A 27,999-nucleotide genomic window follows, 5' to 3' on the forward strand; every position below is an offset into this window, starting at 1 on the left:
CAAGTGGAAAAGATTATTACTTTAATTCACCAAGATATAAACACAAGAAGGAATGAACTTACCCACAGTCACCAAATGACCAAGCCAACATGACAAGCAGTGTTCCTTATCCCTAGCTGTTTTCTTTTGGCTGAATTCCAGCCCAGGTGGTTCCACAGAAGCACCAGGTAACTTTAAATAATTCAGATTCTCAGAGGCTGATTCAGGCAAGGCAGGAAGCCACACCTAGTTTCAGGGCTTCCCATGGGCATGTGGGCTTCATAGACCTGCTGCAGGGGGAGGCGGGAGGAAGATGAAAGTACCAGCAGAATGAGGCCCAGGAGGGAAACCTTTCCAGCAACAGATGGGCACAGTCCAGTTCGGACTCCAGCGTGCAGACAAGATGATCAGAAATAGGCATTGAACAAGAGGCAACCGGCAGGCACATGTCGTGCCTCACTCGGCTGTCGTGGCTTTGACCAGGAAAGCGCTGCTCACCCCACGTTCCGTACAGAACCTCCTGAAATGCATGTGGACCAGGGGAAGGTATGGGGGCAGACGGAATGGGAATGAAAGCAGCTGAAAGAGCTGTTCTCTAGCTTGGTGAGGAGGGAGAAGAGAGCTGGACCCCAACAAAAGGCAAGGAAGGAGGCTTCTTCGGCCCCTGTTCCTCGCAGGCCTCAGAGCAGCAGGGATAGGTGCCAATTATCACAGGGCGATTACACCTTATCACAGGACCATTCCGCCCAGGATTGGTCTCTTCCTCTCGCCCACCTCACTCTCCAGGCCTTCTCTCCCCTTCAGGATCCTAACAAAATGATTAACAATAGGGGGGAAATGGTAAACCTTTATTCGGAAAAGAGAGCTTAAATGACCACTTAAAACCCCCATTTCATTTCCAAAACAGAAACAAATAAGAAAACAAGAAAAAGATCACCTATAAAACTCCTGCCCTCTGCCATCTTGAGCCGTCTTAAACTGCATTTCCTGGCAGAAGAGAACAGTGATGGGCTACAGTCCTGAAAACCAATAGGACACGGACTTGAGACTATCTCAGGAGGTGCCCTGGGAGAGACGAACACAATGAACGACGGGCGGGGTGTGGACAGGTGGGCCTGGGGCTCAGACAGGCACATGCCCAGTACCCAGGATACAATGTTCAAAAATATACACGCACATATAAATTCCCCAGTATCTGGGCATGGAAAGCTTATAACCATGAACACAGCAGCAGAATTCAGGCTGGGTCTTTGGCTTTTAAAAAAAAGGGGGAGAGAACCTCTGGCTAACTGCCCCGAATTCCAGCCTCTCCGCCACTCCCTTCAGTCCCATTCCGGAGGCCGAGCGGGACAACAGCAAGGCTAATCTGCAAGGACCAGCAGCTGCTCTGAGCTGGGGGACGTGGGAGGAGCTGCTGGCCCAGAAGACCCAGGCCACACCCCAGCTATGAAAGATTAAGGCATGCAGGTGATACATGTGGGCAAAGGGCACCCTGAATAGGCCAGGGTGGCCCTGTGCTAGGAGGAAAAGCACTGGCAATGAGCCGCTGAGGCCTTGCCGGCCAGAACTAACCCAGCACTGCCACCTCGAATGTTTGGACAGGTTTCGCCCAAGGCCACCTTCTGCAGAGAGGGTCTGGCCTGAGCCACACATCAGGCTGTTTTAGGAGAAAATGGACAGGAATAGGGAAAGCAGCGAGGTAAAAAGTGGTGGGAGGAAAGGAACTGTAAAGCTTCTGAGGAGTGCAGAGGAAGGAGAACAAGTCCCTGAGGTCTTGGGTCCCAGCTGAAGTGTGGCCGCATAGCCTGCCTGCTCTTACCCCCACCAGGCCTCCCAGCCCCCTAGTTCTGCGTGGGGCAGAATACAGTAAGACAAGAGTTTCCTGAAGGTACTTTCTTGTCCTTTTAAACCTCAAACTCCTATTTCAGTCCCCTGACCCCACACAGGGCTTCACACTTGCACATCTCTCACAGCGGCCTGGAAAAAGGGAAGAGCCCTCGAGAAAGCGTGCCAGGGCTGTGGGAGCTCTGGGCTGGAGGCTCAGAGGCTGCTGGGGCAGGTAGTGCATCCCTGAAGCTGCTGTTACAGGCTATGAGGCCCGTTCATTCCCCACGGCCAGATGAGGAGTATGGCCTGGGTGGCATGATGAACGCCTCCTGAGACACAGAGGATAAAAGGGGAGAAGGGCCCACGCCCCTGCCGCTGCCTGGCAACGCACAGCTACTAGGTCATGCTCTCGACCTGTGAAGAGGTCGACAGCCCCAGTGTGGAAAGTGGGGCTGGCCGGAGGCAGGCATGGCCGTACAGAGCAGTCCCACACTGAGAGGACACATGCACGCTACACACCTCACGTGTGTGTCTGGCAAGAGGGCTGGGCCCAGAGGTCATGAAAGCAGAAAGAAGACTGGGTTAGAAGATACCATCAAGAAACAGCCTGAAAGCAAATAACCAATGAGATCAATAGCTCCCGCAACCCTGGTAATTAAAAATTAAGGGGGAGCACTGGATACATGGAATGAAAGGGGACCCCCCCTTCTGCCTCTCCCAGGGCCACTGAGTATGTGGCACAGGATTAGGAAGAGGTTGGGGCGGGGCAGGGACCACAGGCAGAGAACGTGGACAGGCCTGGAGAAAATCTAACCATGGGAAAAGGGAAACGGGGGAAAGGAGGGGAGGGGATAGGAGTAAGTTTCTTGGATCTAGGTTTCCAGAAGTATGGGGTATTTCCACAGTCTCTGACCCAGTGAGCTCTTCTGGAAGAGAAGCTCTCTTGCCCTGGGAACCCCATCATGGGGCGGTGACTTCCATCCCAAAGCTGGCCAGCAGGCAGAGGTGGTCTGAAGAGCAGAAGGGGTTGGGCAAGCCATTGGCAGCCCAGAGAATCTCTTCAGAGAGGAGGGAGAGCCGGCCCAGAAGCTTGAGAGTCCCATCTTGATACAGCCTGCGATCTGGGGCACAAAGCAGAAGCCAGTGAGAGTGAGAAAGCAGCCAGGGCCACTGCATGGGGTGACTGGGGCCTGTGGGAGCTATGCTTTATGGAGGCTGCATCTCCTTGGCTGCCCCGCCACCCCTTACCTCTCCCAGCTGCCTCTGGCTGAGGCCTCCCTTTCTCAGATACCCTAGGATATATCATTGAATGAAGCAGGGTGGGTTCAGGGAGACTGTGGTGCCCAGGCCCAGCATCTATGAAAACTTTGGACTTTCCAAGAAAAGCTGGAAATCCAGGTTTTCTACATAAAATTTGATTTTTTGAAACATAGGGAATCAATTCAAACATTTTAAAAGACATGCTTTAAACAAACCAGCCATGAGGCCAGTAGGCTGCCATACTGTGACTGCTGGTAGAGGGTGAAGAAACAAGAAACAGGGTCTCTAACCTAACCAAGTCCCTCACCAAATGGCTGCCACATTCAAAGTCCACTAACCTCCCGGTGCTCTATTTTTATCTCCTAAATAGAGATAAGGCTGGCTCTGCCCACCTCTCTCTAAAGTGCAAAGATATAAAGGCAGGCAAGTGGCCTAATAAGGGAATTATGATGAGGATGTCTAGTGCCAGGTAGATATGAAATCTGCTCTTTGAGGAGTCTGGTCCCAGCAGCCCAAGCCATGTGACCAAATGCCTGACCTTCACCATCAGCTGTTCCCAGGGACTTCTGAGGTGGCTTCTATGAACCCAGGATCCACCAGGCTTACCAGTTCTGTTCCCATTCTCGAAGGACTCAGCTGAGAAGAAGATGTAATCCACTGTCATTCCAAGACCCAAGGGCATTGTGGTGACCTCTGGGCGGCCATGCTGGGGCAGGAAATGAGTATATACTGAGGTCAGGTGAAGGCAGTGCTGGATGGTGCCTACAGTCCTGCAGGGATGAAGAGGAAGAGGTCAGTCAACAAACATTATTGACCTTTTCTCAAAGTCACTTCCTCTATGGGTTTTATAGTTTTTCAAGGGCCAATCCCAACTAATTCTATCTCAGCAAGTTCCTTCCCATGCTAATAAGAGGCAGATGGTCTTAGCTAAAATCAGCCTAGAAATAGACACATTTATACACAGTCCCCTGACCTTCCTCACCCCACCCCCATCCCACTCTCCTCTCATTACCTGGTGAAGTATACCTAATGTACCCTGTCCAGGGGTCAGCAAGTTCTTCTGTGAAGCCTCACCCCCTGAGGAAATGTGCATGGGTTCTTCATCTGCAAGAACCTAGGTGGGTCACCTCTGGCCTCTGCACACCAGCCCTTCCAAAAGCTTAGCACGTATTAGGAGAAGAGAGACCTCAGCAAAATTGCCCCCCAAATCAGCCTGAGGAAAGCCAATGAGAATATCTCTCATTCACCCAGATGGGGGCTGGAAAGCAGGCTGCAGGGAACCGGAAGGAAGATCACCTGGGGAAGACAGGCTCAGGCTCCAGAGTGTCTTCCTCAAGGACAGACGGGGCCCAGTCAGCAGGTCGCTCTGTAGAAAACCAGAGAGAAGAGATTTTTTTATTCCCAGAGAGTGAAGCAGGGCCAGAACCTTGCACCCTGGGACCCCTCTCAGATCCTTGGACCAGATTGCTCCAAAAGGGGAAAGGATAAGAGAAGAGGTGATGGGACAAAGGAAACAATGGATCAACTTTGTAGGAAGGCAGACAGAGACCTTGAACACTGACATTTCTTCCTTGGCCCAGCACCTTTTTTTTTTTTTTTTAAATTTCTTTTCAGCTTAACAGTAACAGTATTCATTGTTTTTGCACCACACCCAGTGCTCCATGCAATCCGTGCCCTCTCCAGTACCCACCACCTGGCTCCTCCAACCTCCCACCCCCCCGCCCCTTCAAAACCCTCAGGTTGTTTTTCAGAGTCCATGGTCTCTCATGGTTCACCTCCCCTTCCAATTTCCCTCAACTCCCTTCTCCTCTCCAACGCCCCTTGTCCTCCATGCTATTTGTTATGCTCCACAAATAAGTGAAACCATACGATAATTGACTCTCTCTGCTTGACTTATTTCACTCAGCATCATCTCTTCCAGTCCCGTCCACGTTGCTACAAAAGTTGGGTATTCGTCCTTTCTGATGGAGGCATAATACTCCATAGTGTATATGGACCACATCTTCCTTATCCATTCGTCCGTTGAAGGGCATCTTAGTTCTTTCCACAGTTTGGCAACTGTGGCCATTGCTGCTATAAACATTGGGGTACAGATGGCCCTTCTTTTCACTACATCTGTAGCTTTGGGGTAAATACCCAGTAGGGCCCAGCACCTTTTTAAATAGTTTATTTAAATTTATTCTTTAGAAATAAATTTATTTTTTTAGGTAATAGAGTCACATGGTACAAAAATCAAAATGTAGAGAAAAATATCAGTGAAAAGTCTCCCTCCCATTCCGGAACTCCTGCCACTCAATTTCCCTCTCCAGAAGCAACCAATGTTACCAAATCCCTGGTATATTCCTTCAGAGATTTTCTATCATATACCATCTGCTGTGTATGTATATATGTATGTGTGTAGTATACATACATATGTATGCACACAATGTAATATGTATGTATACATTCTTAAATACACAAAAATAAGTACACATACAAACACACAAAGAAAAAAGAAAAAAGAAAAAGCACAGTATCAGGAAAGAAAGAGGGGATATTATTACAGATCCCACTGACTTCAATAAGTGTTATGGACTGAGTGTTTGTGTCTCCCCAAAGTACATTGAAATCCCACCCCCCAGTGAAATGGTATTTGGGAGGTGGGCCTTTGGGAGGTAATTAGGTCATGAGGGTGGAGCCTTTGGGCATAGGATTAATGCCCTTACAAGAGGCTTGGATCTCAGAGAGCTCCCTCACCCTCTTTCTGCCAAATGAGGACACAAGAAATTAGCACTCAACAACTCAGAAAAGGGCCCTCACCAGAATTGGACCATTCTGGCACTCTGATCTTAGACTTCCAGCTCCAGAACTGTGAGAAATAAATTTCTGTTCTTTATAAACCATCTAGGCTGTGATATTTTGTTATAATAGCCCAAACCAACTAAGACAACAGGGTAAAAAGGATCAATAAAACTGACAAACCCTTGCTAGACTGATCAAAAAAAAAGAAGGCCCAAGTTACTAAGTTACTAAAACTAAGAATGGAAGAAGAATGGAACCCTACAGAAATTTTTAAATTATGAGAATAATATAAACAACTATATACCAACAAATCTGATAACTCAGAAGAAATGAACAAATTTCTAAAAAGATACAGGGGTGCCTGGGTGGCTCAGCGGGTTAAAGCCTCTGCCTTCGGCTCAGGTCATGATCCCAGGGTCCTGGGATGAAGCCCCACATCGGGCTCTCTGCTCAGCGAGAAGCCGGCTTCCCCACCACCCTCTGCCAGCCTCTCTGGCTACTTGTGATCTCTCTCTCTCTGTCAAATAAATAAATAAAATTTAAAAAATAAAATAAAAAGACACAGACTATGTAAACTGATTCGAGAAAAAATAGACAATCTGAATAGCCTATAAGCAAGTAAAGAAATTAAATTAATAATTTAAAAAGTTCCCACAGAGAAAAGCCCAGGACTAGATGGCTTTATTGGTTAATTCTGCCAAACATTTAAAGAAGTAGTAATACAGATACTTCATAAACACTTCTAAAAATTAAGATGGGACACTTCTCAACTCATGCTGTGAGGTGTTAATCAAAATTAGACAAAAATATCACAAAAAACACTACAGAATATCCCCTGTGAATGTCCATGCAAAATTCTTCAATGACTATGACATTATAATTTATAAGAAATATATATTTGGTCTTGTCCACAGCTCCTGACTCATAGCTCCCAAAACCCTTAAAATTTCTCAAGAGATCAGAGTGATAAAGGTGTCTTTTGTTATATTATGAGGTGACATTTGGAAATCACCTAAAGATGAGGGCTGGTTACCAGAAGAACCAACCTGCTATTAGAGGGTTGGAAATTTCTGTCCCAGTTCCCTAAACTTCCTGGGAAGGAAGTGGGCTGGAGCTTGACTCACCAATAGCCAATGAATTAATCAACCCTGCCTATGTAATGTAGCAAAGCCTTCAGAGAGCTTCTGGACTGGTAACTACATGGAGATTTGGGGAGAATGGGGCCTACAGAGAGCATGGAAACTTCCCAAATACATTGTCCTATGCATCTCTTCCATCTGGCTTGTTCCTAAGTTTTATCCTTTTATAATAAACAGGTAATCTAATGAGTAAAATGTTTCTCTCAGTTTTGTGAGCTGTTACAGCAACTTAATTAAACCCAAGGAAGGAGAGACTCACGGGAACCTCTGATTTTTAACAGCCAGTTGGTCAGAAAGTTCAGTTAATACGCTGGACTTGTTACTGGTATCTAAAGTCCAAGCGGGGGGCGCCTGGGTGGCTCAGTGGGTTAAGCCGCTGCCTTCGGCTCAGGTCATGATCTCAGGGTCCTGGGATCGAGTCCCGCATCAGGCTCTCTGCTCAGCGGGGAGCCTGCTTCCTCCTCTCTCTCTGCCTGCCTCTCTGCCTACTTGTAATCTCTCTCTGTCAAATAAATAAATAAAATCTTTGGACGCCTGGGTGGCTCAGTTGGTTGAGCAGCTGCCTTCGGCTCAGGTCATGATCCCGGCGTCCTGGGATCGAGTCCCACATCGGGCTCCTTGCTCGGCAGGGAGCCTGCTTCTCCCTCTGCCTCTGCCTGCCTCTCTGTCTGCCTGTGCTCCCTCTCTCTCCCTCTCTCTCTGACAAATAAATAAATAAAATCTTTAAAAAAAAAAAATAAAAAATAAAAAATAAAAAAAATAAAGTCCAAGCGGGAGGGTGCTGGAAGCACAGGGTGGGCGTGTGATCGGTGTCTGAAGTTGGGAAGTGGGGCAAGTCTTACAGGACTGAGCCTTTATTTCGCCTGTGCTATCTCTGGGTAGATGGTGTCAGAATTGAATCGAGTATAAACACCCTCCTTCCCCACGTTGAAAATTAAGTCTCAGAACACCAAAACAATGTATCAGCAAACCAAATCCAGCAAAATAAAAAAATGATTATATACTATGACCATGTACAATTTATCCTAGGAATGTAAGGCTGGTTTAGCATCTGAAAAATCAATTAATGTAATATAGTATATTACTGGATTACTAACGGATAAAAACCACATGATCATCTGAACACACACAGAAAAACCATTTGACAAAATTCAACACTGCTTTATGGGGGGAAAAGCAACATTAAAAACTAAACACAGAAGAGAACTTCTTGGGGTGCTTGGGTGGCTCAGTCATTAGGCATCTGCCTTTGGCTCAGGTCAAGATCCCAGGATGCTGAATTGAGCCCTACCATCAGGCTCCTTGCTCAGCAGGAAGCCTACTTCTCCCTCTCCCACTCCTCCTGCTTGTGTTCCTTCTCTTGCTGTCTCTCTCTGTCAAATGAATAAATAAAAACTTTGAAAAAAAAAAAAAAAGAAGAAGAAGAAAACTTCTCCAACCAGAGAAAGAGAATCCACAAAAACCCCAGGGCTCACATCACACTTAATTCACAACACACTTAAAAGCTCTACCCCTAAGATCAGGAACAAAACAAGGATGTCCACTCTCACCACTCAACTTTAGAGAGGCCTAGCCAGGGCAATCATGGAAGAAAAAGAAATAAAAGGCATCCAGATTAGAAGGGAAGAAGTAATGCTCTTTCTGTATGCAAGATGACATGATCTCTTATACAGAAACCCTAAGAACCCACTAAAAAACTATTAGAATAAATGAGTTTTCAAGACTGCAACATAGAAGATTAATATACAAAAACTGCATTTCTTTTTTTTAAAGATTTTATTTGTTTATTTGACAGACAGAGATCACAAGTAGACAGAGAAGCAGGCAGAGAGAGAGAGAGGGAAGCAGGCTCCCTGCTGAGCAGAGAGCCCGATGCGGAACTCGATCCCAGGACCCTGAGATCATGACCTGAGCCAAAGGCAGCAGCTTAACCCACTGAGACACCCAGGCGCTCCCAAAAACTGCATTTCTATACACTAGCAGTAAAAATCTAAAAATAAAATTAAGAAAACACAATATCAAAATGAATAAAATAGTAATAAATTTCACAAAAGCGTAAGACTTACACACTACAAAACATGGAAAGAAATTAAAGATCTAAATAAATGAAAAAAAACACTGATATATATTGATCATAAGACAGTATTACTAAAATGGCAATACCGGGGGCGCCTGGGTGGCTCAGTGGGTTAAGCCTCTGCCTTCGGCTCAGGTCATGATCTCAGGATCCTGGGATCGAGTCCCGGATCGGGATCTCTGCTCAGCGGAGAGCCTGTTTCCCCCCCTCTCTCTACCTGCCTCTCTGCCTACTTGTGATCTCTCTCTGTCAAATAAATATTTTAAAAAAATAATAATAAAATGGCAATGCCTCCCAAACTGATCTATAGATTTCTAGATCCCTATCAAAATCCCCCAACTAGCTTCTTTGCAGAAACTGACATGATGATTCTGAAATTCATATAGAAATGAAAGGGACTCAGAATAAACAAAATAATCTTGAAACCCCACCAAGTCATAAGATGTAACTTCTCTATTTCAAACTTATACAAAGCTAAAATAAGACACTGTGGTACTGGCATAAGGATGGACATAAAGTGAATGAAATAGAACTGAGTGTTCAGAAACCTGCAAGGCCATATTCAATTAATGTTTCACAAGGGGAGGGGTGAATGGACAATGACAGCTAATGGATACCGGGTTCCTTTCAGGAGGGATGAAAATGTTCTACAATTAGATTGTGGTGATGTATACACAATTCTGAATAGAATAAAAGCCAATGGCTTGCACATTTCAAATGGGCAGATTTTATGATATATGAATTTCATCACAGTAAAGCTGTTTTTTTTTTTTAAAAAAGGGTAAAGGAACGTTATGGACAATTTCATGCCAAGTAATTTAATAATTCAGATTAAACGGAATATTCCTTCATATACTTTACATTTTCCCTGTTGATTTTTTTCTTTTTTTGTTGGCATTATAAATAGGGTCTTTTTTTTTCATTATTATCTCTTAACAAGTATATCCTTATTTTTATACACAAATACTATTGTTTTTCTATATATTCATATTATACCAGCTACTTTCCAGAATTATCTCAATGCCTATAATAGCTGTTAGTTGATTCTCTTGGATTACCAGTTAGCTAAAAACATGAGCAAGTAATTAGCCCCTCCCCTCCATTTTGTTACTTCTGTTTACCCACCCACATTTCTGTTTCTCTATCTATTGGCTGGCATCTTTGAATACAGCTGAAAAACAAGAGTTTTGTCCTATTCCTGACTTTGACAGGAATGTTACTACAGTGTCTTCTTTAAGCCAGATGCTGATGCGTGGAGCTGAGTAAGTGCTGTGGTTTGGTTTCGGTTTTTAATTTGCAGGCCTGCAGTGGCTTCACTCCCCTCTCCTCCTGCCCCTCACCTCTATGGCACATTGTTGCCAACATGCACTCTGACAGACCAAGATCATTCTCAAAGATTAGGTGGGTTCCATTCCAGACCATGGCGGAAAAGTAAATATCCTGATAAAGCCAGTCAACTGAATTTTTGGGCTTTCCCAATACATACAAAAGTTACGTTTATACCATAATATAGTCTTCTAAGAGTGTAGTAGCATTGTGTCTAAAAAAAAAAATGTACATACCTTAATGTAAAAATATTTGCTAAAAAATGCTAACCATCACCCGAACTTTCAGCAAGTTGTAGTCTTTTTGCTGGTGGAGGGTCTTGCCTCAGTATGGATGGCTGACTAATGACGGCGGTGGTCATAAATGGTTTCTCTGTAGCATGTGACAGCATTCTTCCCAGAGAACTTCTTTCAACATTGGCGTCAATCCTCTCATACTCAGATCCTGCCTCATCAACTAAGTTTATATAATATTCTAAATCCTTTGGGGGCACCGATGTGGCTCAGTTGAGCATCGACTTTTGGTTTCAGCTCAGGTCATGATCTCAGGGTCCTGGGAATCCCCACTCAGCAGGGAGTTGGCTTGTCCCTCTCCCCCGACTCCCCACTCATGCTCTCTCTCTAATAAATAAATAAAATCTTAAAAAAAAAAAAGAAGCAACTCCCCATAAGTTCAAGTTTTATCCTAATATTGAAGCAATTCAGTCCCATCTCCAGGCTCCATGGCTCTTCTGTTTCCCCCACATCTCTGTTACATCCTCCTCCAAAGTCATGAACCCCTCACAGTCATCCCTGACAGTTGGAATCAACTTCTTCCAAACTCTTGTTAATTAATGTTGGCATCCGACCTCTTCTCAGGAGTCACAGATGTTCTTAGATGCATCTGGAGTAAGGAAGCCTTTCCAGAAGGTTTCAATTCACTCTGCCCAGATCCATCAGAGGAACAACTATCTGCAGAAGCTATAGCCTTACAAAATGTATTTCTTCAATAATAAAACTTGAAAGTCAAAATCCTCCCTTGATCCATGGGCTTCACAATGCATACTATGTTAACAGGCATGCAAACAATGTTAACCTCCTTGAACATGTGCATCAGAGTCTTGGGTGACCAGGTGCACTGCCAATAATATTTTGAAAGGAATCTTTTTTTCTGGGCAGTAGGTTTCAACAGTGGGCTTAAAATATTTAGTATATCATGTTGTAAACAGATATGCTCTCAGCCAGGCTTTGCTGCCCCACTGGGAGAGTATAGGCAGCTCATAGCTTTAGCATAATTCTTAAGGGCCCTAGGATTTTTGGAATGGTGAATGAGCACTGGCTTCAACTTAAAGTCACCAGCTGTGTTAGCCCCTAACAAGAGAGTCAGCCTATCCTTTGAAGCTTTGAAGCCAGGCATTGATTTCTCCTCTCTAGCTATAAAAGTCCCAGACAGCATGTTCCTTCAAAAGACGGCTGTTCTGTCTACACTGAAAATCCATTAAGTGTAGCCACCTTCATTCATTATTTTCACTGGATCTTCTGGATAACTTGCTGCTTCACCTTGTACTTTGACATTATGGAGATGGGCTCTTTCCCTAAACACTATGAACCAACCCCTGAAGCTTCAGGCTCTTCTGCACTTCCCTCACCTCTAAGGCTTCCCAGAATTGAAGAGAGTTAGGGCTTTGCTCTGGACTAGGCTTTGGCTTAAGGAAATGTGGCTAAACTGATCTTCCATCCAGACCACCAAACTTTCTCCATATCAGCAGTAAGGCTTTTTTGCTTTCTTATCATTCATGTGATCACCGGAGGAGCACTTTTCATTTCTTTCAAGAACTTTTTCTTTGCATTCACAGCTTGGCTCACTGTTTAGGGCAGGAAGCCTAGCTATTGCCTGTCTCACTAAGCTTAATCATTTCTAGCTTTTGATTTAGTGGGAGAGATGCGACTCTTCCTTTCACTTGAATGCTTAGAGGCCATTGTAGGGTTACTAATTGGCCTAACTTCAATATTGTTTTGTCTCAGGGAACAGGGAGGCCAAGGAGAGGGCGAGAGAAAGACAGGGGAATGGCTGGTCGGTGGAGCCATCAGAACACACGAAACATTTGATGATTAAGTTTGCCGTCTTACATGGGTGTGGCTCATGACCCTCCAAAACAATTCTTATAATAATATCAAAGATCACTGTTCACCATAACAGATATAATAATAATGAAAAAGTAGGAAATATCACGAGAATAATCAAAATGTGACAGATACAAAGTGAACAAACGGTGTTGGAAAAATTGCGCTAAGACTTGCTCACTGTAAGGTTGCCAAAAACCTTCAATTTGTAAAAAATATAATGTCTGCAAAGCACAACAAAGTGAACCACAATAAAACAAGGTATGCCTGTATCTAGTTTTTCCTTAATTTAAGGGGGGGTGTCTTTTAAAAAGAATCTAGAATAGATGTTGATTTTTTAACAGTCTTTTAGACATCTATAGGATGCAATTTATATATTTTAATAGATTTCATATATATTAGTATGTTAAGTTACATGAATAGAATTCCCAATACTAAACAATCTTTGTATTTCTGATATACTCCATTTGGTCTTTCAATGTGCTGCTAGATTGTTTCCTGATCTTCTATTTAAATGTTTTTGCATCAGTATTCATGAGTGGAGAATTTTAGTGTTGATAGTTTTTTCTGTATAATTATTGTCAGGTATCAGGGTCAAAATACTTGTTGCATAAAAAGAATCAGCTCCTTTCTTCTTCTGTGCACTGTAATAATTTAAGTAGTAATGGAATTAAAAGTTCTTTGAAGGTTTGATGACATTCTCCAATCAATCTGAGTCTGGTGTTTTTGTAGGACTACAAAGTTGAGAACTTTATGTATTTCTTCCCTACTTAGATTCTCTCTCTCCTCTGTAACCAACTTTACTAAAATACATTTTCTAAAATTAATATACACCATCTCAATTTCACTCAGGTGGGAAAAGAACCCCCTTATAATCCTATTAATTATCTGCATTCTGTATCCAGATGCAGATACATTCCCTTGTTCCTTCCCTGCCCTTCAAAATAGCTTAAAGGGGCTAACTAATTGACAGCTGGTTTTTTGCCCAAAAAAAGAAAGTAATTTACTTTTATCTCATCTATTCATGTAATTCTATGATTCTAAATATTCCACATAATTCCATAAACTTTTCACTGAACAGTTTTAGCTACATCCCACAAATACATGGTACTTTCATTATTATTATTTTCTAGATATTCTGCAATTTTAGCTGAAATTTCACCTTTGACTCAAAAGTTGTTTGAAGTTTTCTAGCTAACCAGATGATAATGTTTTCTTTTTTGTTTCTAATTTCTATTTTTACTGCATGTGTAACCAAAGAAAGGTTGTATGACTTCTATTGTTTGAGATTTATTGAGGTGTTTTTTTTTTTTGGTGGTCTAATTCTTAAGAATTTCCTATGAATACTTAAAAAGATGTCTTTCCTCTGCTTTCAGTATTCAGAGTTTGATATGCATCAATCAGATTTACCATATACACATGATTATAGTCTTCCATATTCTTAGTGATCTTTTTTTCTACTTGATCTGTTGTGGGCTAAGACAGAGGAATTAAAACCCTTTACTGTTAGTTATTTTCTGAGTACTGTTCCTTGTTATGCCTGCACTTTCACTTGATGATTGTTGATGTAATGTTATTGGAAGCTTAAATATTTATAATGCGAATATCTTCATTTTGAGTTGTGTCTTTTACATTATGATACACAAGAAAAATCTTAGTGAGCAGCAGGATACTAAAACTGGTTTCCCTCAACACGCAGTTCTGTCCAAGCCGCACTGTGTACAAACAGCACTGTTCTAGCAGTCACACACGTGCCCCACCAGACCAGATGAGCACATGGGCCATAGCTGCCTCTACCAGAGCTGTGGTCAAACAAGCAAGCTCTTCTGCAAGGCTTGGGAAGAGGATAAATTGTATTCTGGCACGGGCCGTTGGAGAAGCTTGATTCAGAACTTTCCTGGTTAGACAACTGATCAGACAGCTTTTGGTCTGTGGCCATCTGGTCAGTTTGTAAATAGTGGTTACAAAAATCATCTATTAGCCATCGGTTTTTCTATAGTGTACTTTATTGGGCACATGGTTTTTTGGTTATTTGTTAAAAGACCTGAAGGTCCAGAGTTCGATGGAAACAGGCAAGTGGTCATTACAAAGAAAATCAGTAACCCTCTTTCAGGATCTTTAAGACCATACTGGAAAGAAGAAATCATTAGTAATTGAAAATATTTGTAAGAAGGGGACTTAAAATTTGGATTCCATTCTTACGAAATATTCCCCCACAAAGGGAGTTGGGGAGAGTGAGAATCACGATGTTTTTATTGCACAACCCGGGCAATGCAGAGTTCTCTGCTCAGTGCAATGTCCGCCATCACGACTGAGCACTGCAGCTCCTTTTGCATCTCACATTGCTGCCTGTTAAATCAGTGTCACGGTCAAGTTGGAAAGTTCTGATGTGCACTGGTAGGCTGCATGACTCTAGTATTAGACTGGAAATATTATTTGTTACCACATCTAAATACATCTTCTAGAAAGAAAGATCACAGATGGTCTTAATGCACTTAAGTCTTTCTACTCATGGTCTAAAACTCGTGGCAGTTTTTACATCTGGAGTCTTTAAAAGACATTCATGAGATAAACACTTTTCCAAAGAAGACATACAGATGGCCAACAAAAACATGGAAAGATGCTCAATATCACTAATCATCAGGGAAACACAAATCAAAGCCACAATGAGATATCACTTCGTATCAGAATGTAGTCAGAATGGCTAGTATCAAAAAGACAAAAACAAGTGTTGAGAAAAATGTGGAGAAAAGGGAACCTTTGTGCACTGTGCAGTGGTGGGTTGCATGACTCTAGTATTAGACTGGAAATATTATTTGCTAACACATCTAAACACATCTTCTAGATAAGAGATCACATATTATGATCTCCTTATTACACTTAAGACTTTCTATTCATGGGGCGCCTGGGTGGCTCAGTGGGTTAAGCCGCTGCCCTCAGCTCAGGTCATGATCTCGGGGTCCTGGGATCGAGTCCCGCATCGGGCTCCCTGCTTGGCAGGGAGCCTGCTTCCTCCTCTCTCTCTCTCTCTGCCTGCCTCTCTGCCTACTTGTGATCTCTGTCTGTCAAATAAATGAATAAAATATTTAAAAAAAAAAAAAGACTTTCTATTCATGGTGGGAATATAAACCAGTAACTGTGGAAAACAGTATGAAAGGTCCTCAAAAAATTAAAAATAGAAATACCATATGACCTAGTAACTCCACTTCTGGATAATTACCCAAAGAAAACAAAAACACCATTTCAAAAAGATATAAGCACCCCAATGTTTACTGGAGCCTCATTTACATTAGCACAGATATGGAAGCAGCCCTAGTGTCCATCAACAGATGAATGGATGAAGAACATAGAATGTATGTACACATACACACACACACACACACACACACACACACACACGGAATATTACTCAGCCATAAAAAAGAATGAAATCTTGCCATTTGTGACAACATAGGTGGACCTAGAGGGCACTATGAGTGAAATAACTTAGAGAAAGACAAATACCATATGATTTCATTTGCATGTGAAATCTAAAAATCAAAACAAAGAACAAAATAGAAACAGACTCATAAATACAGAGAACAAACCAGTGGTTGACGGAGGGGAGGAGGTAAAGGAGAGGCAAAATAGGTGAAGGAGATTAAGAGGTACAAAATTCCAGTTATAAAGTAAGTAAATCATAGGTATGAAAAATGCAACACAGGGAACAGAGTAATATTGTAATAATTTTGTACAGTGATAGATGGTAACTATACTTATGGTGGATCAGTGTGTTTACCCAAATTTAATCTCAGTTTTGAAAATACTGCTAATTATTTTGCACTGCTAGTGAATTGGATATTTTCCCCCTACATAATGATTCTACTTACAAAGTGATCATCTGTATATGTTTTAACGGTTTCATTTTGTTATTAAATTGAAATGCTTGTTTTATGTTTCAAGTACAATTCTGTTTTGGTTTGGTTTTTAATAATGTATTCTTCTTAACATGAAATGTGGGGTCCTACTACTGTCTTAACTTTAGGATTTTGTAATTCTAAAGCACTGAGTCACTGCTTCCCTGCCTGAGGCCACTTAATACCAGCAGCTCTCTCAGTTCCTGGAGCATGGTAGCTGCTTCACACATGGGGACCATTACCATTATTGCTATCGCTAGAGCTACATAACAGATTTAACTTCACAATAAAAAAAAATAATAAAGCCACTGAAATGTTTGCTTTGTGCAAAATGCCAATTCAAATTAAATTCCTACAGGAAAAAATAAATTCATTGCTTATCACCAGGCCTTCTAATACAGTCATGGCTTGGTTATTTTAGGTTGTTCTCACAGTTTGGTCAAGAAGAGCTTTTGGTTGAGTACGAAATCTTGAATCATACCTTCCTTCCATGAAGCCTTGTTCTCCTGTCTTCTAGAGTTGAATGATAATGTTAAGAAGTCTGAAGCCAACCTGGTTATTTTTACCCTTAAGAACAGCCCAATCATTTTGGTTCAACTGCCCAAAGGATTCTTTTGTCTCTGGCTTCTAGTAACTTCAGTAAGATATCTTATTGTTGATTCTCCTATGTCATTTACTACTGAAACATGGTACTTTATCTCAATTTGAAGACTCAGATCTTTTAACTTTGGGAAAAATTTTCCTTGAATCATACCTTTACGCATTCCTTTTGTGCCATTATATTGGTTTTCTTCTCTGTGAACTCCAACTTTGTGTATGTTAAGAGTCTCCTGATCTTCTACCACTATCATTTCTAATCCCTGTTACCTTTTACGTCCTTTTTATTTTGCTTTTTCTTTCATGGCCTCTGTCTCTTGGTCTGTTTTCAGCAGTCTCTATTCCCATTCCTTCTTATGCTGTACCAATTTTGTCTTCATTTTATGTGATTTTTAAACTTTTTATTTTTTCCTGGCTCTGCAGCTTCCATTTCAACTTCTGATGTCCTGCAATGTCTGAACTTATTTTATAAAGGCAATTATTTTTGTACTCTTATTTTTAAAAGGCAATTGCTTCACTTTTTTATTCATGGGAAAATAATCATAATCTTTCATATGCTACATGACAACAATTTTTATCTTTGAGGTAATTGTTCTTTATCTGTCTTTTGTTTTTCCTGTTCCTTCTGCTTTCTTTTTTGCAATATTCTAGCACAGCTCTCGTGCTGGTTCCTTTTAAGCACCCTGGCTTTGAATTAGTTGAGATTTTTCTGTACCAGCTATCTGCACAGCTTCTCTGAGGGAAGAACTGGGTATACATTCCAAGTAACAGGAATATTCCTGATGACACAGGGTTGTATATGAGTCCTTTTAATCTTTACTTCTCCCCAGCCAAAAGCGATATGCAGCTCTATTAAGTATCTCATCGCCCCTCCTGCCACTCAAACAGACTACTTAATGCAAATAGGGCTTGATTCCTTATCAGGCTTTTCTCCAGTGCCTATTAAGACCAAAGCAGGTACAGAGAATCTCCTATCACAACCTGTGCGTACTATTCTTGCTGATGAAACAAGGAATTTTTTAATTTTGTGCCTCAAGGTACACTCCGCACTTCGGAGAAATGTGCTACGCTGGGTCTTTGTTGAGATCAACACAGCCCCCAGATATGTCCTTCCATACTTCCCCCAGCACACCTGCACAGCCTCCAGTGCTTCCTGCAGCCATTCTATCTACGCTGTGATCCACAGTTTCAGATATATTCAAGTCTCCTAGTTTTCTCAAAGATGGAGTTTGCATTGCTTTTTTCCAATCCTTGTTGCTCTGGAATGGTTTCAGAGACAAGAAGGGGAAAATGTCAAGGATACTCTGCCACGTTCGATCTGGGAGTTCTCAGTAGGAATAACTTTTTATCACAAGCAGGACCACTGTCACCGTATGACTTTCAAACTCTGTCACGTGCATCTCCCCTATCTGCTGTACATACATTGGTCACTAGCTACTTAAGCCTAAAAAGGTTCCATGGCTCATTTAAGGTCTCAGACATGACTGGAACTCAAGTCTCCTGACTCCTGGTCCGTGTTCTCACTATGCTGCACATCTAAGCCGGCATATGGGTGCAGAACTCCACTGACCTTCCTTCTAAGCATGCTTATTACTAGAAGCTGACCTTGAGAATTATACCTACAAAAAGACTAAGAAACCACGTAACTGGCAAATATCAGGAGTAAGGAGGAAAGAAGTCCGAGAAAATAAGCTTAGTGTCCATTACCTGGCTTAGTATCTGTCACTCCTTCCATAAGAACCAGTCCGACTGGTCGCTGACAGGCAACGTCACAGAAACGGAATTGCAGCAGAAAGTCTCGGCTATACTTCAGTCTCTCTGCAAACCAGGAAAAGCCACACAGTGAGAGAAAAGAAGAGAAGCCACGTGCTGAAGCAGCCTTAATACCAAGAAGCTTCCAGTATAGGGACACAGAGGAAGCCTGGCTCCGAAGGCCAGCTGATTTTCCAACAGATAGGATTTAAAGTTGTCCATTTCACTGGGAGGTCATGAGGAGGACGGTGGGAAAAACAAAGGAACTTGCTAAGAGAATTGAGGGAATTACATTTTCTCTTGTCACTGAAATACCAGCTTTCTCCCAAAATAGGCACAGAGGCACAGCCAACCAAGAATGTGGCAGAGGCTCACCTGCTCTCTTGGGGTGACAGGAGGAGAAATACTGACAGCGGTCAGTGACGCCCAGGGAGCTGGGCCAGAGTGGAGCCTGCAGCTTCCTCTGGTAAAGCTGATGGGAAAAGTCTTCCTGTCCAGACACCTAGAAGGAAAGAGCAGGTGGGAATGATGATACCAAGATGGAAAAAGAAAATAGCCCATGATTTGGGACATGCAGACACACACACAAACACAATCACACACTATATACATAATATAAGCAAAACACGTCAGTTTCAGGGAAGTTGTTAAAAATAAGATGCTAATTAAAACTTATTTTTAAAAAACCAGAGGCACTGAAATGTCCAGGAAGCAGAAAGGAGCGCTAAGAAGATAAGGTACGTGAGTCAAAGGAATAGAACTGTAAGAACATACGGTCCCCTGAATTTCACCTCAGAAAAATCTACATGTGTCTCCACAGGGTCTATCAACTTCCAGGGGCTTTAATTTGCAGTGGGAAAAAGTTTTATCTCGATCTTTGGATCTTCTGGATCAAGGTCTAGCATCTTAAGTCCATCATGAGGAAACCGCAGGGTCAAACCAAATGGGAAATGCACCAAGAACTTTACCGTATCTACGTCACCATCCTTGGTAAAAGCCAATGAGCAGCCTGGGAACGGACAGAATGTAGCAGGGAAACATCGGGTAACATCAGTCATCTGCCTAGCTCTACCCTGTGTAGCAAAACTCCCTTTATGTCATCGAACAACAAGAAATATGTTAATGCCAGCTATGTGCAAGACACTAGCTGAGTGGTAGGGAGAGCACAGCGATAGATACAATCCATCTGCCCTTGAAGGACATACATTTTCAATATGCCGTCTCAAGTAAAACAGACCAAAGATTTAATGGTCACTTTCTAGCTGTGTAACTTTGGGCAAGTTACTTAACACCAGGGTTCAATATCCTCCACTATAAAATGGGATAATAATATAAAATGGGATAATAATAATAATCACCTACAATTAAGAATCTTGATAATAACAACTGATGGCTGACTGCTTCCTTTGAAGCAGAAACCAGAAAATACTTTACCATGCATTCTTGTATTTGATCTGCCAAATAACAACAAAAAACCCCCTTCTGAAATGGGTCCCATTTTATCCCTAGTGTATAGATGAGGCACATGGGGCTTAAGGGAGTTAAGTAACTTGCACAAGGGAGCAGAGCAGGGACTGGAACTTAGGACTGGCTGGCTCTTAATCATCATGCCTAATGGTGCTGATCACATGGTAGGCACTTAGTACATTCTTTTTCCCACTCTCTGAGCTCCTTGATCATAGCGCTTTCTGGCAGGATAAGACCTTTCTCTGCACACATGGGAACCAGGATATTGCTGGCACTTGAGTAACCTTATTAAAATAAAAGCCCAGAGTGCTCAACAATAACACAGCCATTTCTGTGTCCTTTCGCCACTGTGCCTTGCCACAAGTTAAGTGATAAGATGGACAGCAGTGGCCAAACAGAAGAACAGGGAGATGAAGTGACATATAAAGAAATCACTACAAGCTGAATGTCCATCAGCAGTGCTAAATGGAATAAAACTACGAGATATGTATGCTATCAACATTCAGCAGTTAAAAGGAATGAGATAGATCCATATATACATTGAGCGAAAATGAACAAGCTACAGAACAAAACATACAGTAATGGGTTTACAAACACACAGACAGTAGATCATATATCAGCTCTCAGAAGCAATCACAGCACAGTATTGGAGGGGAAAGGCTCTGGGATCCTGATTCTACCACTAGCTACCTGCATGGCCTAGAGCCAGTAAACAGCCAAACTTCTCTACGCCTTAGTTTCCTCACTTCAAAAATGAAAACGATGATAGAAATTGTGAAAGTTGAGTGAGCTAATTTAAGTAAAGTGCTTAAAATAGCACCTGGAACCAAGTAAGTGCCTAATAACTATAAATTATAATTATAATATCACAGGAACATAGATATCACTGTAAATGCACACAGAATATTCTGGAACACCACCACCAAACTTCAAACAATTACTACCTCACTCTAAAGGGAAAGGTAAGGAATGTAGGTGATAAAGGGGGTTTGGTCTTATTTTACAATGTCTGAATTCTTGCAAGGATGCACTTCTGTATTCCTCACGAACTAAAAATTAATGATAAAAACTAAAAGAATTCCCAGATGCCAAAGGCACCCAGGAATTTCTAGCTTCCAGCCTTTCATACACACTATTCAAGAGAACAACAGAAAAAGCCAGAGGGAGCCAGAAAAGGTGTAGCTGAGGTCACTGCCACAGAAGTTGCCAATACCTGACTCTCTCCCTTGGCCATTCCCATCCCCCCACCTCACTCTCCAGTGGCCTCTCCCGTTTCACCTTCCAGGCTGGCATCCCATGGTACTGGAGCTCTCCGTCCCTGATGAAGTTGTAGAGAGGTGAATCAGGAACAGAATTCAGGTCCCCACACAAGATGATGGGGCAATGGCTGCCATCAGACAACCTGGCTACTTTGTCCACTTCGGCCAAGAGAATGGCCATCTGGGCCAGCTTGACATCACCCCGGCGTGGGTTGTATAAGACGTGGGTATTTGCCACACAGAGGGGGGCCACCGAGACTTGCCCCAGGCCTTCTGGGACTAGTGGCTGCAGCAGCAACACTAAGCCCACGTTGTCCCGATTGAGGAGCTCCAAGCCAGGCCGGAAGTACTCCACAGGGCTGGCACAGAGCAGACGGAATCTCGTGGGCTTGTAGCAGACAGCACAGCCATCTGTCTTACACCCGGTCCTCCTCTTGTAGAAACAGGTAAAACCTGCAAGGAACATCCGGCCAAGAACATGGGTCAGGGACCTCCAAGCCTGAATCCCTCCAACCAGTGGCAGTAGCCGGGGTGTGTGTGCCTATGGCACTGCTCCTGTCCTGCTGCTCCGTAAGGGGGTTCCTGTCCTTGCCAACTCCTTGGCTCTGCAGAGGTTCCCTTACAGTTATAACCAGATGACAGAGTGGCTAAAGGGGAAGGAGGACAGAAGGGTATGAAGCAGTATCACTGGATAGAAAAAACATGGATTCTAGAGTCAGACAAATTCGAGTCCTAGCTCCACAACCTACTAACTTTGTAGCGTGGGTGACCTTGAGCAAGTCACACACATTTTCAGAACCTCAGTCTCCTCACTATAAAAATGGGGATAACAGTAACTCAGCCCCACAGGGTGGGTTACTTCAAGGATTAAATGGCACTCAATGTCAGAACTGCCTTAAAACTGCAGAACTCATTCTTTCTCTCACCCATACAGAGGAGCTAGTGCACAGCTGAGACTGAGGATTTACTGAGGCAAAAGAAAAAGCTGGTGCCTTCCAGAGAGAGCAGACAGGGCCAGAGGAAGCAAGACCGGTGAGCATGCCAGGGAGCTGCATTACCCATCATTCGCAGAGAAGGCTCCAGCTGCTCCCAGTAATGATCTTCTTGGACTTCCTGGAGACACAGGATCTGGGAGATTGACAAGGAGACCAATCACTACAGAGTACCAAGAGTGCTGGAAAGTGACTCCCACCCAAGGAGCAGGCACTGAGGCCAGGTGGGAAGCTGCTGCTTGTCTCAGGCAGGGTCACACTGAAATTTCCCACACGGCCGACTCTTCCCAAACAGCCACCACCAGCAAGGACAGGCCCAGAGTTAAGTTGATTAGACTAGATGCCTGAGTTGGATTTACCCGCTTCTTGAATCCCTCGAGTCTCCCTCCCTGCATAATGGTGCTGGAAACTGTGCACCCAGAGAGTCTTCTCAGCACCTGCCCAAAACTTAATTTACTCCAGGCAGGAAAGCTCCAGCCCTAGGCAAAACTCCAATCCTATAAAAAACTATGGGGTTGAACTCATTTTCTAAGAGCACTGGGAAACAGCCCAGGTTTAAAGCAAATACAAGATGGCACTTCCTCCCCTCTTCACTCACATCCGGGTCCCAGTGCTGGAATTCCTGCATGAGATTCGCAAAGCGATAGTTCCAATTGAGGATGTCCGGGTGGCAATGCATGTAGAGCTCTGAGCTCTGCTGCATCAGGTCCTGGGCCAGGATGTTATAGGACATCAGAGTGAACTGGAACTGAGGGCCATCCCCTGCCTCCAGGCCCTGAGCATCTGGCTGAGCAGAGAAATCCTCCCATTCTCGCCACAAGATTTCTGCAAAGGGGTCGGAAAGAAGAGGTCCACAACAAGTATGTTATCCTCAGGTCCCACCATCTCCACTCCTGAGTCAGAGCTACTGTGCCTCAGGTTCCTTTTTTTATCTTCCCTACCACCCATCCTTCTCTATGGCTATTTGAGCAGCGCTCATAAGACATTTTCAGACTAGATAATAAGCTCCACAAAACCAGAGACAATCTTGGCCTGTTCACCAATGTCCCTAGCACGATACCTGGCACCTGGTACATGGTCAATAATTCTAGGCTGACAATTTCTCACTTTGGTAAGTCTATGGGTCTCTGGAGAATCACAGATCAATGTGCTTCCCAATCACCTGAGGTTAAAGACATTACTAGAGTAATCTCAACCTTGAGTGTTTCCTAACCTTTAAATTCAAAAAAGCCTGTGGGGCTATAAACCACATGTCCCCATCTCCCCTAGAGCCTGTGGGCACTGCAAAGTGGATTTCAAACCTATTTGAGCCACAGAACTCATTCTTCAAATATTAATGGAAGCCAAATATATATAACATAGATAAAACCAGAAGATAAAATTCTGGTTGAGGCAGGGTGTGGAGGCCCTGAGATCTTTCCACCACAATTGCTAGAGAGTGGAGAATCAGAACGAGGATGTGCTTTCAGTTCTGCCTCTACTTAGCTGTGTGACTTCAGGCCTGTCCTGCCACCTCTCTGCACCACGGCTATTTCATCATCTATTTCAAAAAACCATGGGGCTGGATGAGACAATCTCTAAGGCCCCTCGAGATCTGATACCGTAAGATTCTCACAAAAACAGAACGCAACAGAGCTCCCTGTCAGAGAATCTTCTCTTTAGCAGAGGCTCTGCTCACACTGGAGACAAGCTGTTGCCCAGGCTCACTCAGCCAGTTGTCAGACTCACCATGATACGGGATTTCCATTGGGGGAGGCTGCAACTGCCCCAGGCCATCAAAAGGCCAGATGGGAGCCTCTTCCTGGGGCAAAGGCTCAGGTGCTATGCTCCAGGCCACCACTGCAGGGTCCTCTTCCCACTGCTCTGCAGCCAGGGCACCCATTGGGAGGACAGCACAGTCTGCATATTGGGGGCCGGTCTGCATGGGGACAGCCGCCCACATTGGACCCTCGACCTCTGGCAGTGGCTCCTCTCCTAGCACCTCGGGGAAAGGCTCCTCCAGGTTCTCTGCTGCCCGCAGGTCACTCAGCTGCCTGCTGGACCACTTGTCCTCTGAAGCAGCATCCTGTTCTCCAGGATTATCCATCAGGAGCTCCAGGCTGCTCTGGGCTAGTCCCTTATCTACAAGGGGACCCTCACTCGAAGTTGAGAGCACCTGGCTCGACCCTTCTTCTCGCCACTGCTGTAGCAGGCCCTCACACTCCTCCTGGTCGGGCCCCCGAGGGGCCATGGCAAAGTCGCCCTCTACCTGGGTGGACGAGCTCTTCGCCAGGAGGGCATTTTTTCGACATGTGAAGAAAGCATCTAAGAAGCAAGCCAAAATACTGTGTTAGAAGATGACAACATGCCCCAAACCATACTCTTCTCCCAACTAAAATGAAAGTCCCATACAAACAAGAATCATGTGCACCTTGCCCATTGTTTACCATCACCAAGCCTGCCCATTTTAGGGCCGGGAACACCATTATCATTAGCATAAAGTGCTTTATGTGCCAGGTACTATTCTAAGTGCTTTACAAGTATAAACTAACTTGTATGGTAGTGATCTGAGAGATATCCAGTGCACGAATGAAAGAGTGGCTGTCCCACATAATCTAGGATGGAGATGGTCATATATAACCACCCCCACCCCCTTCTGTCTAGAGGTCACGACTCCTATTGAGCATCAACTCTCTGGTTCTAGGGGTCACATTACATTGGAACCAGCACTTGACCATGAATCAGAACTGTGGGTTATGACCTAGCACTGAAACTAACAAACCATGTGACCTTGGACAAAGCCCCTGGTGAGATGGACTCACTCTTGACTGTAAAGGCGGGAAAGGGAAAGTTTGAACAACACAATCTCCAAGAACCTTTCTAGTTCTATAAATCCTCTTATCTATGAATGCATTCCAAAAGAAAATGTCCTGTGGGCACCTGGGTGGCTCAGTGGGTTAAAGCCTCTCCCTTCCGCTCATGTCATGATCCCAGGGTCCTGGGATCGAGCCCTTCCTCCTCTCTCTCTCTGCCTGCTTCTTTGCCTACTTGTGATCTCTGTCTGTCAAATAAATAAAATCTTTTAAAAAAAAATCTTTAAAAAGAGAATATGTCCTGAAGTAGACAAAAAGGGTGTCTCAAAATGTACAGAATTTATTTCTTAGCAAAGGCCGTAGTTCTTTTTCTCAAAGCTATATATTCTATTCATAAATCTTCACAAACTTCATTATCAGCCTTCCCATTCTATAACACACCAGAGGCTATAAATCGGAAGGTGCCAACGAGTGACAGTAAGAGACAGCTGTCATCTCTTTGCTACAGCAGCAACAAATGAGAGCGAACAGGCAAGACAGCAAGTGGGAAAACTCTAAACTAGGAGCCCCCCAAACTCCAAGCACAGTGTTTTGGTTTGGGTGCAAGCAAACACCCACACTCACTAAATCACTTATTTACAGCATGGGACAAGTGACAAGCTCACCCTCAATCACCAGAGAGTCATTTTATCAGCTCTGTTTTTTCAAAAGAAAAGTATCAAAAATGGTTCAAATGCTGAAAGATATTATCTTTTTTATAGTGTACGTGGACCTATAGTCTATGTCCCTCTCAGCCAGTGGTTTTCAACAAGGGGTGATTTTGCCCTCAGGGGACAGATGGTATTATCTGGAAACAGTGGTTGTCAAAACTGCAGGGATGCTGCTGGCATCTAGAGGTTAGTGGAAAAGGATACTGCTGGACATCCTACAGTGCAGAGGACAGCCCCACAACAAATTATCTAGGCCCGAATGTCGATAATGCTGAGATTGCGAAACCCCGCTTTACACCCATGAACTGTGTTGCTGGCTTTAATCTCAGGGATTTGCTAATTCCCTGTCCCTTGAAACATCTTCTGCATACCAGATGGCAGAGGCTCTCCAGTTGACAAGTGTGAGGGTCCTTGGTTTCAAATTTAGGAGAATTTTGGTGGTGGTGGAGGCTGGTTTTTCAACAGAATTGTTTTATAGGAAGTAACGACGGGAGGGAGGGAAAGAAAGAAACCCTTATGTAAAAACCAAATACACAAAGTTTTTAAAAAGTGGTACTACTTTAATGGGGGAGGGAGGGAAGTGGTCCCTCCTCTGAGATCTCTAAAGGCTGACCGCAGGCCTAGAAAACTGTGGACTAGTATATGTCACTGAGACTACCATGGTGGACATTGGAAGAGCTCCAGAAATGACAGCATGGATAAAGGAATATGCTTTAATTCTCTGAAAGCAATTACTTCCGTGGAGTTTCTCATCCTGAATCAAGTGCCTGCTATATTCTGGGCAGTGTGCTAGCACTGGAGATACAGTAGCAAAACAGACATGGCCCTGCCCTCCTGGAGGTTGCACTCCAGAGGCAGACACACAAATAACTAGATAAATGTATCTACACACACACACACACACACGTAAAGGTCTAGAAAGGAAAAGCACAGAATGCAGTTGACTGCTTATTTCCAAGACAGTAGCGCTTGGTCTGTCCCGGCCTCTAAATTGCCAGAGAACATTTTGGGAGTTCTGTGGGAAGTGACGGTGTCCTAAGAGCCTCGGGAATTTCAAAGACCAGGAATGGCAGCGCAGGCAGATCATGAAAAAGTGAAAGAATAGCTCCCTTCGGGGCGCCTGCGTGGCTCAGTGGGTTAAAGCCTCTACCTTCGGCTCGGGGTCATGATCCCAGAGTCCTGGGATTGAGCCCCCGCATCAGGCTCTCTGCTAAGCAGGGAGCCTGCTTCCTCCACTCTCTCTGCCCGCTTCTCTGTGATCTGCCTATCAAATAAATAAAAATAAAAAAAAAAATAGCACCCTTCCCCCTCTAAAGTACCAGCTGGGCATTGGCTCCACCCCGCCGCATCTCTAAGGGCAGGGGAGGCTGCTTCAAAGCTGGGTCGGAAAAGGTCTCTGGGTTGTGAGCAGCGGTGTTTCAACGAGAGACGCGGCTGGCGAGCGAGCGGAGAGGCGGCTGGGAAAGGTGAGCGTGGAGTAACCCGGGGGAGGGCAGGTGCCTGCGGGTATTCGGCCCACAGACACCACCCCCCACCCAAGCCCCGACAATTCGGGCGTTCGCCTGGACCCGAGTTGCCAACCCTCACCGAGCCCCCAGGGCAGTGACTCGGCGGACCCCTGAAACCTGTACACCCCCGGGACCCGGGAAGGACGGCTCCTGCCCCTTCGCCGTCCCCCTCCCGCATTAACCGTGGCCGGACGCCACCAGGCCACAGGCGCGGGGAGAGGAGGGGCGCCCGCGAGGGTCGTCGGCCGGGCCCGGGGCCCCGTGGGGTCCAGCGCGGGCACCGGGGACCGAGGGCCGCCTCCCCACTTGGCCGGGGAAGGGTGGTCGTGAGGCCCGACGCGCCGCACACCGCCCCGGGCCCCGCGGGACCCCGCCGACGTGGGCCCGGGCCTGGCACCCGCCTGCCGGGACGCGGGGCCGGTACCTGAGAGGGCACGGAAGAGGCGCGCGGCCGGCAGCAGCAGGTAACACAGGCACGACGCGATCATGGCCAGCCGCCGCGCTCGCGCTCCGGCTCGCGCCCGCCTCCCCTCCT

General features: G+C 44.4%; 1 protein-coding gene across 1 annotated transcript; it reads right to left on the bottom strand.

The window, feature by feature from the left end:
* On the bottom strand, positions 1-27,997 carry ANGEL1 (angel homolog 1). The gene is made up of 10 exons (XM_044230325.1): positions 27,889-27,997; positions 24,183-24,758; positions 23,053-23,279; positions 22,521-22,590; positions 21,482-21,915; positions 19,112-19,238; positions 18,692-18,802; positions 4,363-4,432; positions 3,673-3,836; positions 1-2,927 (listed from the first exon to the last, which is right to left on the bottom strand). The coding sequence occupies exons 1-10, from the start codon at positions 27,950-27,952 to the stop codon at positions 2,767-2,769; spliced, it is 2,004 nt and encodes a 667-aa protein (XP_044086260.1). The 5' UTR covers positions 27,953-27,997; the 3' UTR covers positions 1-2,766.
* Between the last annotated feature and the right edge of the window lie 2 nt (positions 27,998-27,999).

Source organism: Neovison vison, chromosome 13 (genome assembly GCF_020171115.1).
Source record: "Neovison vison isolate M4711 chromosome 13, ASM_NN_V1, whole genome shotgun sequence".
Lineage (NCBI taxonomy): Eukaryota > Metazoa > Chordata > Mammalia > Carnivora > Mustelidae > Neogale > Neogale vison.

Bases quoted from the DNA above. Each gene is read 5' to 3' on its own strand.
- ANGEL1 (XM_044230325.1), bottom strand. From the start codon at position 27,952: ATGATCGCGTCGTGCCTGTGTTACCTGCTGCTGCCGGCCGCGCGCCTC. The intron at 24,759-27,888 runs GTACCGGCCCCG...CTTGCTTCTTAG, and splicing joins CCTCTTCCGTGCCCTCTCAG to ATGCTTTCTTCACATGTCGA. The intron at 18,803-19,111 runs GTGAGCCTCTGC...CCTGGTTTGCAG, and splicing joins CTGTCACCCCAAGAGAGCAG to AGAGACTGAAGTATAGCCGA.